Source organism: Hyperolius riggenbachi, chromosome 7 (genome assembly GCF_040937935.1).
Source record: "Hyperolius riggenbachi isolate aHypRig1 chromosome 7, aHypRig1.pri, whole genome shotgun sequence".
Classification (NCBI taxonomy): domain Eukaryota; kingdom Metazoa; phylum Chordata; class Amphibia; order Anura; family Hyperoliidae; genus Hyperolius; species Hyperolius riggenbachi.
The window spans coordinates 325820013-325837797 of record NC_090652.1 but is presented as its reverse complement, the minus strand read 5'-3'; the positions used below and the strand labels follow the sequence as shown (position 1 = coordinate 325837797).

At 50.2% G+C, this 17785-nt stretch overlaps 1 protein-coding gene across 1 annotated transcript in view; it reads left to right on the top strand.

Annotated features, from left to right (window-relative positions):
- Positions 1–17785, top strand: part of DPP10 (dipeptidyl peptidase like 10) — a 647445-nt gene that overhangs the window by 293132 nt on the left and 336528 nt on the right. The window contains exon 5 of the mRNA XM_068247444.1: positions 5863–5937. Coding sequence (XP_068103545.1) covers positions 5863–5937 — 75 coding nt within the window. The remainder of the gene's footprint in view (positions 1–5862; positions 5938–17785) is intronic.

Below are 17785 nucleotides of genomic sequence, written 5' to 3'. Positions count from 1 at the left end.
AGTACATGTGGCTGATGTCAGTGTCTCACTGGTTAGCTATGAGTACATGTGGCTGATGTCAGTGTGTCACTGGTTAGCTATGAGTACATGTGGCTGATGTCAGTGTCTCACTGGTTAGCTATGAGTGCATGTGGCTGATGTCAGTGTCTCACTGGTTAGCTATGAGTGCATGTGGCTGATGTCAGTGTCTCACTGGTTAGCTATGAGTGCATGTGGCTGATGTCAGTGTCTCACTGGTTAGCTATGAGTGCATGTGGCTGATGTCAGTGTGTCACTGGTTAGCTATGAGTACATGTGGCTGATGTCAGTGTGTCACTGGTTAGCTATGAGTACATGTGGCCGGTGTCAGTGTCTCACTGGTTAGCTATGAGTACATGTGGCTGATGTCAGTGTCTCACTGGTTAGCTATGAGTACATGTGGCTGATGTCAGTGTCTCACTGGTTAGCTATGAGTACATGTGGCTGATGTCAGTGTGTCACTGGTTAGCTATGAGTACATGTGGCTGATGTCAGTGTCTCACTGGTTAGCTATGAGTACATGTGGCCGATGTCAGTGTGTCACTGGTTAGCTATGAGTACATGTGGCTGATGTCAGTGTCTCACTGGTTAGCTATGAGTGCATGTGGCTGATGTCAGTGTGTCACTGGTTAGCTATGAGTACATGTGGCTGATGTCAGTGTGTCACTGGTTAGCTATGAGTACATGTGGCCGATGTCAGTGTGTCACTGGTTAGCTATGAGTACATGTGGCTGATGTCAGTGTCTCACTGGTTAGCTATGAGTATATGTGGCTGATGTCAGTGTCTCACTGGTTAGCTATGAGTATATGTGGCTGATGTCAGTGTCTCACTGGTTAGCTATGAGTACATGTGGCTGATGTCAGTGTCTCACTGGTTAGCTATGAGTACATGTGGCTGATGTCAGTGTGTCACTGGTTAGCTATGAGTACATGTGGCCGATGTCAGTGTCTCACTGGTTAGCTAGGAGTACATGTGACCGATGTCAGTGTGTCACTGGTTAGCTATGAGTACATGTGGCTGATGTCAGTGTCTCACTGGTTAGCTATGAGTACATGTGGCTGATGTCAGTGTGTCACTGGTTAGCTATGAGTACATGTGGGTGATGTCAGTGTCTCACTGGTTAGCTATGAGTATATGTGGCTGATGTCAGTGTGTCACTGGTTAGCTATGAGTACACGTGGCTGATGTCAGTGTGTCACTGGTTAGCTATGAGTACATGTGGCCGATGTCAGTGTCTCACTGGTTAGCTAGGAGTACATGTGACCGATGTCAGTGTGTCACTGGTTAGCTATGAGTATATGTGGCTGATGTCAGTGTGTCACTGGTTAGCTATGAGTACATGTGGCTGATGTCAGTGTGTCACTGGTTAGCTATGAGTACATGTGGCTGATGTCAGTGTGTCACTGGTTAGCTATGAGTACATGTGGCCGATGTCAGTGTCTCACTGGTTAGCTAGGAGTACATGTGGCTGATGTCAGTGTCTCACTGGTTAGCTATGAGTACATGTGGCTGATGTCAGTGTGTCACTGGTTAGCTATGAGTACATGTGGCTGATGTCAGTGTCTCACTGGTTAGCTATGAGTACATGTGGCTGATTTCAGTGTGTCACTGGTTAGCTATGAGTACATGTGGCTGATGTCAGTGTGTCACTGGTTAGCTATGAGTACATGTGGCCGATGTCAGTGTCTCACTGGTTAGCTATGAGTACATGTGGCCGATGTCAGTGTGTCACTGGTTAGCTAGGAGTACATGTGGCCGATGTCAGTGTGTCACTGGTTAGCTATGAGTATATGTGGCTGATGTCAGTGTGTCACTGGTTAGCTATGCGTACATGTGGCTGATGTCAGTGTGTCACTGGTTAGCTATGAGTACATGTGGCTGATGTCAGTGTCTCACTGGTTAGCTAGGAGTACATGTGGCTGATGTCAGTGTCTCACTGGTTAGCTATGAGTACATGTGGCTGATGTCAGTGTGTCACTGGTTAGCTATGAGTACATGTGGCTGATGTCAGTGTGTCACTGGTTAGCTAGGAGTACATGTGGCTGATGTCAGTGTCTCACTGGTTAGCTATGAGTACATTTGGCGATGTCAGTGTGTCACTGGTTAGCTATGAGTACATGTGGCTGATGTCAGTGTGTCACTGGTTAGCTATGAGTACATGTGGCTGATGTCAGTGTGTCACTGGTTAGCTATGAGTGCATGTGGCTGATGTCAGTGTGTCACTGGTTAGCTATGAGTACATGTGGCCGATGTCAGTGTGTCACTGGTTAGCTAGGAGTACATGTGGCTGATGTCAGTGTGTCACTGGTTAGCTATGAGTACATGTGGCCGGTGTCAGTGTGTCACTGGTTAGCTATGAGTACATGTGGCTGATGTCAGTGTGTCACTGGTTAGCTATGAGTACATGTGGCTGATGTCAGTGTCTCACTGGTTAGCTATGAGTACATGTGGCTGATGTCAGTGTCTCACTGGTTAGCTATGAGTACATGTGGCTGATGTCAGTGTGTCACTGGTTAGTTATGAGTACATGTGGCTGATGTCAGTGTCTCACTGGTTAGCTATGTGTACATGTGGCCGATGTCAGTGTCTCACTGGTTAGCTATGAGTACATGTGGCTGATGTCAGTGTCTCACTGGTTAGCTATGAGTACATGTGGCTGATGTCAGTGTCTCACTGGTTAGCTATGTGTACATGTGGCCGATGTCAGTGTGTCACTGGTTAGCTATGAGTACATGTGGCTGATGTCAGTGTCTCACTGGTTAGCTATGAGTACATGTGGCTGATGTCAGTGTGTCACTGGTTAGCTATGAGTACATGTGGTTGATGTCAGTGTCTCACTGGTTAGCTATGAGTACATGTGGCCGGTGTCAGTGTCTCACTGGTTAGCTATGAGTACATGTGGCTGATGTCAGTGTCTCACTGGTTAGCTATGAGTACATGTGGCTGATGTCAGTGTCTCACTTTTTAGCTATGAGTACATGTGGCCGATGTCAGTGTGTCACTGGTTAGCTATGAGTACATGTGGCCGGTGTCAGTGTGTCACTGGTTAGCTATGAGTACATGTGGCTGATGTCAGTGTGTCACTGGTTAGCTATGAGTACATGTGGCTGATGTCAGTGTCTCACTGGTTAGCTAGGAGTACATGTGGCTGATGTCAGTGTCTCACTGGTTAGCTATGAGTACATGTGGCTGATGTCAGTGTGTCACTGGTTAGCTATGAGTACATGTGGCTGATGTCAGTGTCTCACTGGTTAGCTATGAGTACATGTGGCTGATGTCAGTGTGTCACTGGTTAGCTATGAGTACATGTGGCTGATGTCAGTGTGTCACTGGTTAGCTATGAGTACATGTGGCCGATGTCAGTGTCTCACTGGTTAGCTATGAGTACATGTGGCCGATGTCAGTGTGTCACTGGTTAGCTAGGAGTACATGTGGCCGATGTCAGTGTGTCACTGGTTAGCTAGGAGTACATGTGGCCGATGTCAGTGTGTCACTGGTTAGCTATGAGTATATGTGGCTGATGTCAGTGTGTCACTGGTTAGCTATGCGTACATGTGGCTGATGTCAGTGTGTCACTGGTTAGCTATGAGTACATGTGGCTGATGTCAGTGTCTCACTGGTTAGTTAGGAGTACATGTGGCTGATGACAGTGTCTCACTGGTTAGCTATGAGTACATGTGGCTGATGTCAGTGTGTCACTGGTTAGCTATGAGTACATGTGGCTGATGTCAGTGTGTCACTGGTTAGCTAGGAGTACATGTGGCTGATGTCAGTGTCTCACTGGTTAGCTATGAGTACATGTGGCCGATGTCAGTGTGTCACTGGTTAGCTATGAGTACATGTGGCTGATGTCAGTGTGTCACTGGTTAGCTATGAGTACATGTGGCTGATGTCAGTGTGTCACTGGTTAGCTATGAGTGCATGTGGCTGATGTCAGTGTGTCACTGGTTAGCTATGAGTACATGTGGCCGATGTCAGTGTGTCACTGGTTAGCTAGGAGTACATGTGGCTGATGTCAGTGTGTCACTGGTTAGCTATGAGTACATGTGGCCGGTGTCAGTGTGTCACTGGTTAGCTATGAGTACATGTGGCTGATGTCAGTGTGTCACTGGTTAGCTATGAGTACATGTGGCTGATGTCAGTGTCTCACTGGTTAGCTATGAGTACATGTGGCTGATGTCAGTGTCTCACTGGTTAGCTATGAGTACATGTGGCTGATGTCAGTGTGTCACTGGTTAGTTATGAGTACATGTGGCTGATGTCAGTGTCTCACTGGTTAGCTATGTGTACATGTGGCCGATGTCAGTGTCTCACTGGTTAGCTATGAGTACATGTGGCTGATGTCAGTGTCTCACTGGTTAGCTATGAGTACATGTGGCTGATGTCAGTGTCTCACTGGTTAGCTATGTGTACATGTGGCCGATGTCAGTGTGTCACTGGTTAGCTATGAGTACATGTGGCTGATGTCAGTGTCTCACTGGTTAGCTATGAGTACATGTGGCTGATGTCAGTGTGTCACTGGTTAGCTATGAGTACATGTGGTTGATGTCAGTGTCTCACTGGTTAGCTATGAGTACATGTGGCTGATGTCAGTGTCTCACTGGTTAGCTATGAGTACATGTGGCTGATGTCAGTGTCTCACTTTTTAGCTATGAGTACATGTGGCCGATGTCAGTGTGTCACTGGTTAGCTATGAGTACATGTGGCCGGTGTCAGTGTGTCACTGGTTAGCTATGAGTACATGTGGCTGATGTCAGTGTGTCACTGGTTAGCTATGAGTACATGTGGCTGATGTCAGTGTGTCACTGGTTAGCTATGAGTACATGTGGCTGATGTCAGTGTGTCACTGGTTAGCTATGAGTGCATGTGGCCGATGTCAGTGTCTCACTGGTTAGCTATGAGTACATGTGGCTGATGTCAGTGTCTCACTGGTTAGCTATGAGTACATGTGGCTGATGTCAGTGTGTCACTGGTTAGCTATGAGTACATGTGGCTGATGTCAGTGTGTCACTGGTTAGCTATGAGTACATGTGGCTGATGTCAGTGTGTCACTGGTTAGCTATGAGTACATGTGGCCGATGTCAGTGTCTCACTGGTTAGCTATGAGTACATGTGGCTGATGTCAGTGTGTCACTGGTTAGCTATGAGTACATGTGGCTGATGTCAGTGTCTCACTGGTTAGCTATGAGTACATGTGGCTGATGTCAGTGTCTCACTGGTTAGCTATGAGTATATGTAGCTGATGTCAGTGTCTCACTGGTTAGCTATGAGTACATGTGGCTGATGTCAGTGTCTCACTGCTTAGCTATGAGTAAACGCTCTCAAATGAAGTTGGGAACAGCTTGATTGAACAAGTGCGGACCATTCCTAGTTCTGTTGCACACACCTAACATGGGATATGGTGTATGAGAAATTGGTGGAGGGTGGAGCCTCTGCCTCAGCCACGCCCTGTTCCTGAGGCAATGTTGTCTATCCGGATTGCCATACCTCACAACTGTCCCGGTTTGGTTGGGTCTGTACCGGGTTGGGAAGTACGATGTAGTCCATTAGTGTGATCTCCCAGCATGCACTGCAGCACCCGTCACTGCAGGTTCTTCATCCTGTGGCACCTGTGAGTCAGAGAAGATGAAGGACTCCTTATGGAGGGAGACTCCCCAATATGGAGCAGCTCTCCGCAGGTAAATGAATGCTGGCTACCCCACCCTTAGGGGGAGATTCGTTTGAAATGTTTTAGACATTGAGTGGAAGGTCCCCTTTATGAGCGGATAATGACACAAAGGACATGAGAAGTGAATGATCCTTCATAGAGCAATAAATCATTCTCTTTCCTTCTTCTCTTCCAGATAACATTTAAAGCCTCTGGATATTCTGTGTCTCCGGATCAGCGATATGTCCTGCTGGCCTATGACGTGAGACAGGTGAGACCGCCGGCTGGGACAGCCCACATTACTATACAGAGACACGGAGGCTGCTTGCCAACAAGGAGACATACAGGCCAAACGCGGCATATTACAATATCCTGCAAAGGTTCATCAAAGTCGGTCATTCTGGCCAAGCCTGAGACGCCATGTTAGGCCAGAAACCCACTAGGGGCGATTTCTGAGCGCTAGTAAAGTGTGAGAGCTCTTGCTAATGCAATGCTATGGGGGATGTTTATAAAATCACATCCCTCTAGTAGGATCTCACACATAGCATTGCATTAGGAAGAGCTTTCACATCACAAAGCGCTCAGCAAATCATTCCTAGTGAACAGGGGTGCTCAGATACCAATTTTTAAAATCCGAATAGATTCAGATCCTGATACCAAGATATCCGGATCCGAATCGGATATCCAAATCCGAACTTGTGGGTATCCAAGTAGAATCAGATATCCGAACCCAATATTCGATCAGATTCGGATATCCGGATTGAAAACCGAAAGTGACCTTAAAGTGAATGTTTACCGTTCAAAAAAAGGAAAAGTCAGATACTCACCTAAGGAGAGGGAAGGCTCGGTCCTAATGAGCCTTCCCCCTCCTCTCCCGGTGCCCGGTCCCGCGCAGGATCCCCCGTGGCAGTATTCGACCAGTTCGGTCAAATACTGCCACTTCCGCATGCCGAAGGGAGTTTTCGGAAGCCTTCGGGAGCACTCGGGCTCCCGAAGACGGGCCGCTCCATACTACGCATGCGCTACCGCCCTCTATGATGCACTCGCGCGTACGTAGTATGGAGCGGCCCGTCTTCGGAAGCCCGAGTGCTCCCGAAGACCTCCGAAGTCCCTGCGGCGGTGGACGTGAACGGGGGAGCCAGCGCAGCACCGAGGGCACCGGGAGAGGAGAGGGAAGGCTCATTAGGACCGTGCCTTCCCTCTCCTTAGGTGAGTATCTGACTTTTCCTTTTTTTGAACGGTACCCATTGGCTTTAAAGTCCTTTCAAACCGTTTTGCTGCGGAAGTGTGCTGGGCCCATAACCCAGAGGTTGATGAATCAACACCATCCTCTGCTAGGCATGATTTCAGTTTTGCACCTCGCTTTATCGCATGGGCAAAACTGTTTCCATAGCCCTGTAAGAGAAAGTGTAATAAGGGCCCTGCCGTAACATAGATATTATGGTAGCTAAGACTACTCCTGGGCCTTTCTTGTAGTTGAAGAGATGAGGGAACTGTGACACCACACTTAAAACAAAACAAACAAAAACAAAACAAAACAGAGAAGCTTCCCCATATTGGAGCATTGGATTTGGTAAATTCTTAAGCCAATGTGCTGACTCACCACACAGCCCTGCACCCAGCATGTCTCATATGATGGTCTACAAGTAAGCTTTAGGTTAGCAGGAAGGGTTGCATGGCCACCTAGCTTTTCATCCTTTCCACCCTTCCCCTGGAATCTTCTAGACTTCAAATTCAGCCTATAGTGTTGGTGGTATAGTGGTGAGCATAGCTGCCTTCCAAGCAGATGACCTGGGTTCAATTCCCGGCCAATGTATGTGAGTTGGCTTTTGACATCCTACAAATCCTTAAGCAAGCTCATTTTTCTCTTGGATATATCACAATGGTACATGCTAGGCTGGCTTCAGCCTGTAGTGTTGGTGGTAAAGTGGTGAGCATAGCTGCCTTCCAAGCAGTTGACCTGGGTTCTATTCCTGGCCAATGTATGTGAGCGTGCTTTTGACATCCTACCAATCCCTGGAAAACAAGACAAAACAAGGGAGGAGGAGGAAGAGAGAGAGAGGGATAACGCGGATATCCGTGTTAGGCGTCCAAATATCCGCAGATAGCTATCCGGATTTTTAAAAAAATCGGATAGCATAAAAAAGTTCGTATATCCGGAATCCGGATGAGCATCCCTGCTAGTGAAGCCTCTGCAGGTGTTTTGGGTGAATTGGCTGATTAGTCTGACACTCTGATCCTGGATTATTGAACCGTTTCACAATAGTGTAATGGGCTGAGATTTTGGGGTTCCCATAAGCTGTAACCATAATCACCAACATTATAAGAAATAACGGCCTGACATATCTCGCGTTGTGTGTAATGAGTGTATTTCATAGATTAGTGTCACATTTTAAGTTGAATTACTGAAATAAATGGACTTTTGCACAATATTCTAATTGTTTTAGTTTTACCTGTAAGCACAGGCTTAAAGAGAACCCAAGGTGGGTTCTAAGAATGCTAACAGCACACAGAGGCTGGGTCTGCATATACTGCCCAGCCTCTGTTGCTATACCAATTCCCCCCAGGCCTCCCCTGCGCTCTGCTATCCCTCATAAATCACCCAGCCGTGCTGTCAACACGCAGCTTGTCACAGCCGGCTGTTTACTTCTGTAAGTGTCAGTCTCTGCCGCTCCCCCGACCACTCCATATCTCCACTCCCCGCCCGTGTTCCATCCGTCCAATCAGCGGGAGGGTAAGGACGCAGGCGGGGACCAGAGCCGGCTGTGAAATGCTGTGTGTCGACAGCACGGCTGGGTGATTTATGGGGGATAGCAGAGCGCAGGGGGGGGGGGGGCCTGGGGGGGGAGCGGTATAGCAACAGAGGCTGGGCAGTATATGCAGACCCAGCCTCTGTGTGCTGTTAGCATTCTTAGAACCCAACTTGGGTTCTCTTTAAGTGATGCGCAGCAGTGACACAGGAAGTGATGAGAGGGCATGTCACAGGAGCCCTCAGTGGCTGACCGCACTTAGCCTTCTAAACGGTGCCAGCGCACAGATCGTGCGAACTCTGGTCGCAGTCAATGCGCAGGAACCGTTAAGAATTAGCCGCAGACAACTCAGAAGGGAGCCTGTGAGACACGGGTGATTACAACGTCACCTACTGGTTCAGAGTAAACTGCCACCACCGCGGTTACTATGGGACCGTGGGGCCCACTAACTGACTGACTAATCCTGCGAATAAAACGGTTAAACACACGATATCCTGTCTAGCCAACAACAAACAAACAGTAGCGTATCTTCAGAGACCCGGGATCATTTCTGTGTGTGCTGATAAGCAGGGTAGCGGAAAGTGAATGACTTGGAGAAAGTCGTTTATTCACGCAATATAAATAATTAATATATACAGACAATTATGAAAATCAACAATTATGAAAACAGTAATAGCCAGTATGAAAAATAAAAGAAGGGAGAAAATTACTTAGTTCCTGGAAAGATGTCCTTATTGTGGGAAGAATCATAAAGTCCTTGGTTTCAAAGTCCAGAGTTCAGAGTTCAGACCAGGTGGATACCAGCATATCCTCAAGCTGGCATCTGATGAGTGCAAGATGGTTCAGTGTGGAGGACAAAAGCCCGCCTGCTGGCTCTGTGCTTTTGATGAAGCTGGTTTGGGGGTGTGGCAATGCCGGCCCCCTCTGAACTACCAGCAAATGACAGTTCATTCCCTCTCAGAGATTTTAGAGCTAAACTTATGAATTGCTGTAACTCCTGAACCATACACGTTACATTTAGGGGGGTAACAGCTTCATACTTGGAGGAAAATACAGATTAATATGATACCTGACATGGCTAGTGCATCAGATCAGGGTCCTGAGTAGATTCATACCTGGGTGGTAGGGGCCCCGGGCCCCTCTCGACTGGTATCAAGAGATCCAGCATGACCCTACGGATCCAATGATACCGCTCTCATAACCACCCTATTTATTGTATTCACCCTATTTATTGTATTCTGTAAATGGGCAAAAGATTATATTGTACATTCATTTCTTCCTGCTAAGGCTGGAGTCAGCCTGACTGGAGTCCAGCTGTGTCTGCTTCTTGTCTATGAAGGCCCTGTTGGCTCCTTCAATTAACATCTGAATGGGAAATCTGCTTAGACAACTCTGAGTTTACACCTCTGGCTTGATCAGCAGTCACAGGGCCAGTCTTCCTGCCAGCTGCTTGTCACCTTATACCTGATGGATGGGCCATCAGCACAGCTTGAAGCCAGGGACTCTCTGGGCCCAGGCTCATTAGCATATCAAAAGGGCCAACCAGCATTTGGAATGGTGCTCTCTTTGCTAAGAAAAGGACTGCAGACCTCCTACACAATAAATCCAGATTGTACCGATTTGAAGCGCAATCGACGCAGGAATCGAGTGCGATCGTTCTTTTCTTCACGGGCGGTTCCAGGACGCGCCTGCGTCCCCGCAATCGTCCGTGACAGGGCACTACACAGGAAATAATGAGAGGGAGTTACACAGGAAGTGACAAGAGGGAGTGACACAGGAAGTGACGAGAGGGAGTGACACAGGAAGTGACAAGAGGGAGTGACACGGGAAGTGACGAGAGGGAGTGACGCAGGAAGTGACGAGAGGGAGTGACACAGGAAGTGAGGAGAGGGAATGACACAGGAAGTGATGTGTAGCAGTGACACAGGAAGTGATGCGAAGCAGTGACACAGGTAATTAGGTATACAGGAAATGATGTACAACAGTTACTGTTATGAAGTAGCCATTAGGGCAGGTCTGGCTAAGCTTTTTGAAGTCGTGACACATCACGCCAAATGCTCAAATCGCAGTGACACATCACATATGTAGGTAGTATAGTTCCCCAGTATGGGTCGTATAGCTGCCCCAGTGTAGGTGGTATAGCTGCCCCAGTGTAGGAGGTATAGCTGCCCCAGTGTAGGTGGTATAGCTGCCCTAGTGTAGGTGGTATAGCTGCCCCAGTGTAGGTAGTATAGCTGCCCCAGTGTAGGTGGTATAGCTGCCCTAGTGTAGGTAGTATAGCTGCCCCAGTGTAGGTAGTATAGCTGCCCCAGTGTAGGTAGTATAGCTGCCCCAGTGTAGGTAGTATAGCTGCCCCAGTGTAGGTAGTATAGCTGCCCCAGTGTAGGTAGTATAGCTGCCCCAGTGAAGGTGGTACAGCTGCCCCAGTGTAGGTGGTATAGCTGCCCCAGTGTAGGTGGTATAGCTGCCCCAGTGTAGGTAGTATAGCTGCCCCAGTGTAGGTAGTATAGCTGCCCCAGTGTAGGTAGTATAGCTGCCCCAGTGTAGGTGGTATAGCTGCCCCAGTGAAGGTGGTATAGCTGCCCCAGTGAAGGTGGTATAGCTGCCCCAGTGTAGGTAGTATAGCTGCCCCAGTGTAGGTAGTATAGCTCCCCCAGTGTAGGTAGTATAGCTGCCCCAGTGTAGGTAGTATAGCTGCCCCAGTGTAGGTAGTATAGCTGCCCCAGTGTAGGTAGTATAGCTGCCCCAGTGTAGGTAGTATAGCTGCCCCAGTGTAGGTAGTATAGCTGCCCCAGTGTAGGTGGTATAGCTGCCCCAGTGTAGGTGGTATAGCTGCCCCAGTGTAGGTGGTATAGCTGCCCCAGTGTAGGTGGTATAGCTGCCCCAGTGTAGGTGGTATAGCTGCCCCAGTGTAGGTGGTATAGCTGCCCCAGTGTAGGTGGTATAGCTGCCCCAGTGTAGGTGGTATAGCTGCCCCAGTGTAGGTGGTATAGCTGCCCCAGTGTAGGTAGTATAGCTGCCCCAGTGTAGGTGGTATAGCTGCCCCAGTGTAGGTAGTATAGCTGCCCCAGTGTAGGTAGTATAGCTGCCCCAGTGTAGGTAGTATAGCTGCCCCAGTGAAGGTGGTACAGCTGCCCCAGTGTAGGTGGTACAGCTGCCCCAGTGTAGGTGGTATAGCTGCCCCAGTGTAGGTGGTATAGCTGCCCCAGTGTAGGTAGTATAGCTGCCCCAGTGTAGGTAGTATAGCTGCCCCAGTGTAGGTAGTATAGCTGCCCCAGTGTAGGTAGTATAGCTGCCCCAGTGTAGGTAGTATAGCTGCCCCAGTGAAGGTGGTATAGCTGCCCCAGTGAAGGTGGTATAGCTGCCCCAGTGTAGGTGGTATAGCTGCCCCAGTGTAGGTGGTATAGCTGCCCCAGTGTAGGTGGTATAGCTGCCCCAGTGTAGGTGGTATAGCTGCCCCAGTGTAGGTAGTATAGCTGCCCCAGTGTAGGTAGTACAGCTGCCCCAGTGTAGGTAGTACAGCTGCCCCAGTGTAGGTAGTACAGCTGCCCCAGTGTAGGTGGTATAGCTGCCCCAGTGTAGGTAGTACAGCTGCCCCAGTGTAGGTGGTATAGCTGCCCCAGTGTAGGTGGTATAGCTCCCCCAGTGTAGGTAGTATAGCTCCCCCAGTGTAGGTAGTATAGCTGCCCCAGTGTAGGTAGTATAGCTGCCCCAGTGTAGGTAGTATAGCTGCCCCAGTGTAGGTGGTATAGCTGCCCCAGTGTAGGTGGTATAGCTGCCCCAGTGTAGGTGGTATAGCTGCCCCAGTGTAGGTGGTATAGCTGCCCCAGTGTAGGTGGTATAGCTGCCCCAGTGTAGGTGGTATAGCTGCCCCAGTGTAGGTAGTATAGCTGCCCCAGTGTAGGTAGTATAGCTGCCCCAGTGTAGGTAGTATAGCTGCCCCAGTGTAGGTGGTATAGCTGCCCCAGTGTAGGTAGTATAGCTGCCCCAGTGTAGGTAGTATAGCTGCCCCAGTGTAGGTGGTATAGCTGCCCCAGTGTAGGTGGTATAGCTGCCCCAGTGTAGGTGGTATAGCTGCCCCAGTGTAGGTGGTATAGCTGCCCCAGTGTAGGTGGTATAGCTGCCCCAGTGTAGGTAGTATAGCTGCCCCAGTGTAGGTAGTATAGCTGCCCCAGTGTAGGTAGTACAGCTGCCCCAGTGAAGGTGGTACAGCTGCCCCAGTGTAGGTGGTATAGCTGCCCCAGTGTAGGAGGTATAGCTGCCCCAGTGTAGGTGGTATAGCTGCCCCAGTGTAGGTGGTATAGCTGCCCCAGTGTAGGTGGTATAGCTGCCCCAGTGTAGGTAGTATAGCTGCCCCAGTGTAGGTAGTATAGCTGCCCCAGTGTAGGTAGTATAGCTGCCCCAGTGTAGGTAGTATAGCTGCCCCAGTGTAGGTAGTATAGCTGCCCCAGTGTAGGTAGTATAGCTGCCCCAGTGTAGGTAGTATAGCTGCCCCAGTGTAGGTAGTATAGCTGCCCCAGTGTAGGTGGTACAGCTGCCCCAGTGAAGGTGGTACAGCTGCCCCAGTGTAGGTGGTATAGCTGCCCCAGTGTAGGTGGTATAGCTGCCCCAGTGTAGGTGGTATAGCTGCCCCAGTGTAGGTGGTATAGCTGCCCCAGTGTAGGTAGTATAGCTGCCCCAGTGTAGGTGGTATAGCTGCCCCAGTGAAGGTGGTATAGCTGCCCCAGTGAAGGTGGTATAGCTGCCCCAGTGTAGGTGGTATAGCTGCCCCAGTGTAGGTAGTATAGCTCCCCCAGTGTAGGTAGTATAGCTGCCCCAGTGTAGGTAGTATAGCTGCCCCAGTGTAGGTGGTATAGCTGCCCCAGTGTAGGTGGTATAGCTGCCCCAGTGTAGGTGGTATAGCTGCCCCAGTGTAGGTAGTATAGCTGCCCCAGTGTAGGTGGTATAGCTGCCCCAGTGTAGGTGGTATAGCTGCCCCAGTGTAGGTGGTATAGCTGCCCCAGTGTAGGAGGTATAGCTGCCCCAGTGTAGGTGGTATAGCTGCCCTAGTGTAGGTGGTATAGCTGCCCCAGTGTAGGTGGTATAGCTGCCCCAGTGTAGGTGGTATAGCTGCCCCAGTGTAGGTAGTATAGCTGCCCCAGTGTAGGTAGTATAGCTGCCCCAGTGTAGGTAGTATAGCTGCCCCAGTGTAGGTAGTATAGCTGCCCCAGTGTAGGTAGTATAGCTGCCCCAGTGAAGGTGGTACAGCTGCCCCAGTGTAGGTGGTATAGCTGCCCCAGTGTAGGTGGTATAGCTGCCCCAGTGTAGGTAGTATAGCTGCCCCAGTGTAGGTAGTATAGCTGCCCCAGTGTAGGTAGTATAGCTGCCCCAGTGTAGGTAGTATAGCTGCCCCAGTGAAGGTGGTATAGCTGCCCCAGTGAAGGTGGTATAGCTGCCCCAGTGTAGGTGGTATAGCTGCCCCAGTGTAGGTGGTATAGCTGCCCCAGTGTAGGTGGTATAGCTGCCCCAGTGTAGGTAGTATAGCTGCCCCAGTGTAGGTGGTATAGCTCCCCCAGTGTAGGTAGTATAGCTGCCCCAGTGTAGGTAGTATAGCTGCCCCAGTGTAGGTAGTATAGCTGCCCCAGTGTAGGTAGTATAGCTGCCCCAGTGTAGGTGGTATAGCTGCCCCAGTGTAGGTAGTATAGCTGCCCCAGTGTAGGTAGTATAGCTGCCCCAGTGTAGGTGGTATAGCTGCCCCAGTGTAGGTAGTATAGCTGCCCCAGTGTAGGTAGTATAGCTGCCCCAGTGTAGGTAGTATAGCTGCCCCAGTGTAGGTGGTATAGCTGCCCCAGTGTAGGTAGTATAGCTGCCCCAGTGTAGGTAGTATAGCTGCCCCAGTGTAGGTGGTATAGCTGCCCCAGTGTAGGTAGTATAGCTGCCCCAGTGTAGGTAGTATAGCTGCCCCAGTGTAGGTAGTATAGCTGCCCCAGTGTAGGTAGTATAGCTGCCCCAGTGTAGGTGGTATAGCTGCCCCAGTGTAGGAGGTATAGCTGCCCCAGTGTAGGTAGTATAGCTGCCCCAGTGTAGGTAGTATAGCTGCCCCAGTGTAGGTAGTATAGCTGCCCCAGTGTAGGTAGTATAGCTGCCCCAGTGTAGGTGGTATAGCTGCCCCAGTGTAGGAGGTATAGCTGCCCCAGTGTAGGTAGTATAGCTGCCCCAGTGTAGGTAGTATAGCTGCCCCAGTGTAGGTAGTATAGCTGCCCCAGTGTAGGAGGTATAGCTGCCCCAGTGTAGGTAGTATAGCTGCCCCAGTGTAGGTAGTATAGCTGCCCCAGTGTAGGTAGTATAGCTGCCCCAGTGTAGGTAGTATAGCTGCCCCAGTGTAGGTAGTATAGCTGCCCCAGTGTAGGTAGTATAGCTGCCCCAGTGAAGGTGGTATAGCTGCCCCAGTGAAGGTGGTATAGCTGCCCCAGTGTAGGTGGTATAGCTGCCCCAGTGTAGGTGGTATAGCTGCCCCAGTGTAGGTAGTATAGCTGCCCCAGTGTAGGTAGTATAGCTCCCCCAGTGTAGGTAGTATAGCTGCCCCAGTGTAGGTAGTATAGCTGCCCCAGTGTAGGTAGTATAGCTGCCCCAGTGTAGGTAGTATAGCTGCCCCAGTGTAGGTGGTATAGCTGCCCCAGTGTAGGTGGTATAGCTGCCCCAGTGTAGGTAGTATAGCTGCCCCAGTGTAGGTAGTATAGCTGCCCCAGTGTAGGTAGTATAGCTGCCCCAGTGTAGGTAGTATAGCTGCCCCAGTGTAGGTAGTATAGCTGCCCCAGTGTAGGTAGTATAGCTGCCCCAGTGTAGGTGGTATAGCTGCCCCAGTGTAGGTAGTATAGCTGCCCCAGTGTAGGTAGTATAGCTGCCCCAGTGTAGGTGGTATAGCTGCCCCAGTGTAGGTAGTATAGCTGCCCCAGTGTAGGTAGTATAGCTGCCCCAGTGTAGGTAGTATAGCTGCCCCAGTGTAGGTAGTATAGCTGCCCCAGTGTAGGTGGTATAGCTGCCCCAGTGTAGGAGGTATAGCTGCCCCAGTGTAGGTAGTATAGCTGCCCCAGTGTAGGTAGTATAGCTGCCCCAGTGTAGGTAGTATAGCTGCCCCAGTGTAGGTAGTATAGCTGCCCCAGTGTAGGTGGTATAGCTGCCCCAGTGTAGGAGGTATAGCTGCCCCAGTGTAGGTAGTATAGCTGCCCCAGTGTAGGTAGTATAGCTGCCCCAGTGTAGGTAGTATAGCTGCCCCAGTGTAGGAGGTATAGCTGCCCCAGTGTAGGTAGTATAGCTGCCCCAGTGTAGGTAGTATAGCTGCCCCAGTGTAGGTAGTATAGCTGCCCCAGTGTAGGTGGTATAGCTGTCCCAGTGTAGGTAGTATAGCTGTCCCAGTGTACGTAGTATAGCTGCCCGCTGTCCCAGTGTACGTAGTATAGCTGCCCCAGTGTAGGTAGTATAGCTGCCCCAGTGTAGGTGGTATAGCTGCCCCAGTGTAGGTGGTATAGCTGCCCCAGTGTAGGTGGTATAGCTGCCCCAGTGTAGGTGGTATAGCTGCCCCAGTGTAGGTAGTATAGCTGCCCCAGTGTAGGTAGTATAGCTGCCCCAGTGTAGGTGGTATAGCTGCCCCAGTGTAGGTAGTATAGCTGCCCCAGTGTAGGTGGTATAGCTGCCCCAGTGTAGGTAGTATAGCTGCCCCAGTGTAGGTGGTATAGCTGCCCCAGTGTAGGTAGTATAGCTGCCCCAGTGTAGGTAGTATAGCTGCCCCAGTGTAGGAGGTATAGCTGCCCCAGTGTAGGTAGTATAGCTGCCCCAGTGTAGGTAGTATAGCTGCCCCAGTGTACGTAGTATAGCTGCCCCAGTGTAGGTAGTATAGCTGCCCCAGTGTAGGAGGTATAGCTGCCCCAGTGTAGGTAGTATAGTTCCCCCAGTGTAGGTGGTATAGCTGCCCCAGTGTAGGTAGTATAGCTGCCCCAGTGTAGGTAGTATAGCTGCCCCAGTGTAGGTAGTATAGCTGCCCCAGTGTAGGTAGTATAGCTCCCCCAGTGTAGGTGATATAGCTGCCCCAGTGTAGGTGATATAGCTGCCCCAGTGTAGGTAGTATAGCTGCCCCAGTGTAGGTAGTATAGCTCCCCCAGTGTAGGTGGTATAGCTGCCCCAGTGTAGGTAGTATAGCTGCCCCAGTGTAGGTAGTATAGCTGCCCCAGTGTACGTAGTATAGCTGCCCCAGTGTAGGTAGTATAGCTGCCCCAGTGTAGGACTGTAGGTAGTTAGGAAGCAGGGGGGAGGCCGGCTGTATTCTGCTCGAATCTGCTAGCTACCTGCTGCTCTCCCAGCCACGGCACAGCTGCAGCAGTATGTCTGCCACACATATGCTGGCTGTAACAGGGAGAGAGACACTCGGGAAGAATGCCGCCTTTTTGCAGAAGCAGGCACATTTATGCTCCTACCTCAGTTCCTTATGGTAAATCCGGTCCTCTCCGCTCCAAGTGTTTATCTCTGGCTCTCTCCTCGCTCTCTGGCCTCCGCTCTCACTCTGAGTAGTTACTGCAGTACTACAAAAAAATGGCCAGCTATGTCCGCAACTGCGGACGTCAGCGGCCATTTTCTTGTAGCACTGCTCTAATACACTGAGCGGCAGACAGAGCCAGCAACTGCGGACGTCAGCGGCCATTTTCTTGTAGCACTGCTCTAATACACTGAGCGGCAGACAGAGCCGACAAGTGAGGAGGAGGCAGAGCGGGGGAACACGGCGACACATTCCCATGAATGTGTCGCGGCACACCGGTTGGGAACCACTGGGCTAAGCCATTGTGCTGAGTTTTCAGAGGCAGGGTAGGTGCACTGCGGTCTGTACGGATCTCCAGGTCGACCGCCCTACAACAATTAACGCAATCTGCACATACTCAACCTTGTAGTGAAGCCTGCAAACTGTTAACACAGGAATGACGGCACAACAAACTCGATAACTGAACCAAAATTACATACAAGTGCCATCACTCAACAGGCTGTAATACGAAACACTTTATTGGTAGAAAAACACTAGCAAGAGGGCAACCTAAAATCAATTAAAATCACTGGAGCGCTCCAATATCAGACATGCCGCAAGCACACCTCTCAATCCACCATCCATACAGGGGTACCGGTACCTCACCTAGATAACTACCCTGCAGGAGATGTGGGAAACAGAAATGTGAATGCAGGCAGTCTGTAGTGTGTCACCCGCTGATCCAGAAATATCGCAAGGATCTCCAAGTGTCAGCAAAAAGTGGGTGGTAACTCTTCGCCCGCTGTGCGGGACTCACCAATCTTCGTCCAATTGCGGACCCCGGATACCTGCTGTGCGCACAGCCGAGACTTTGCGAATCT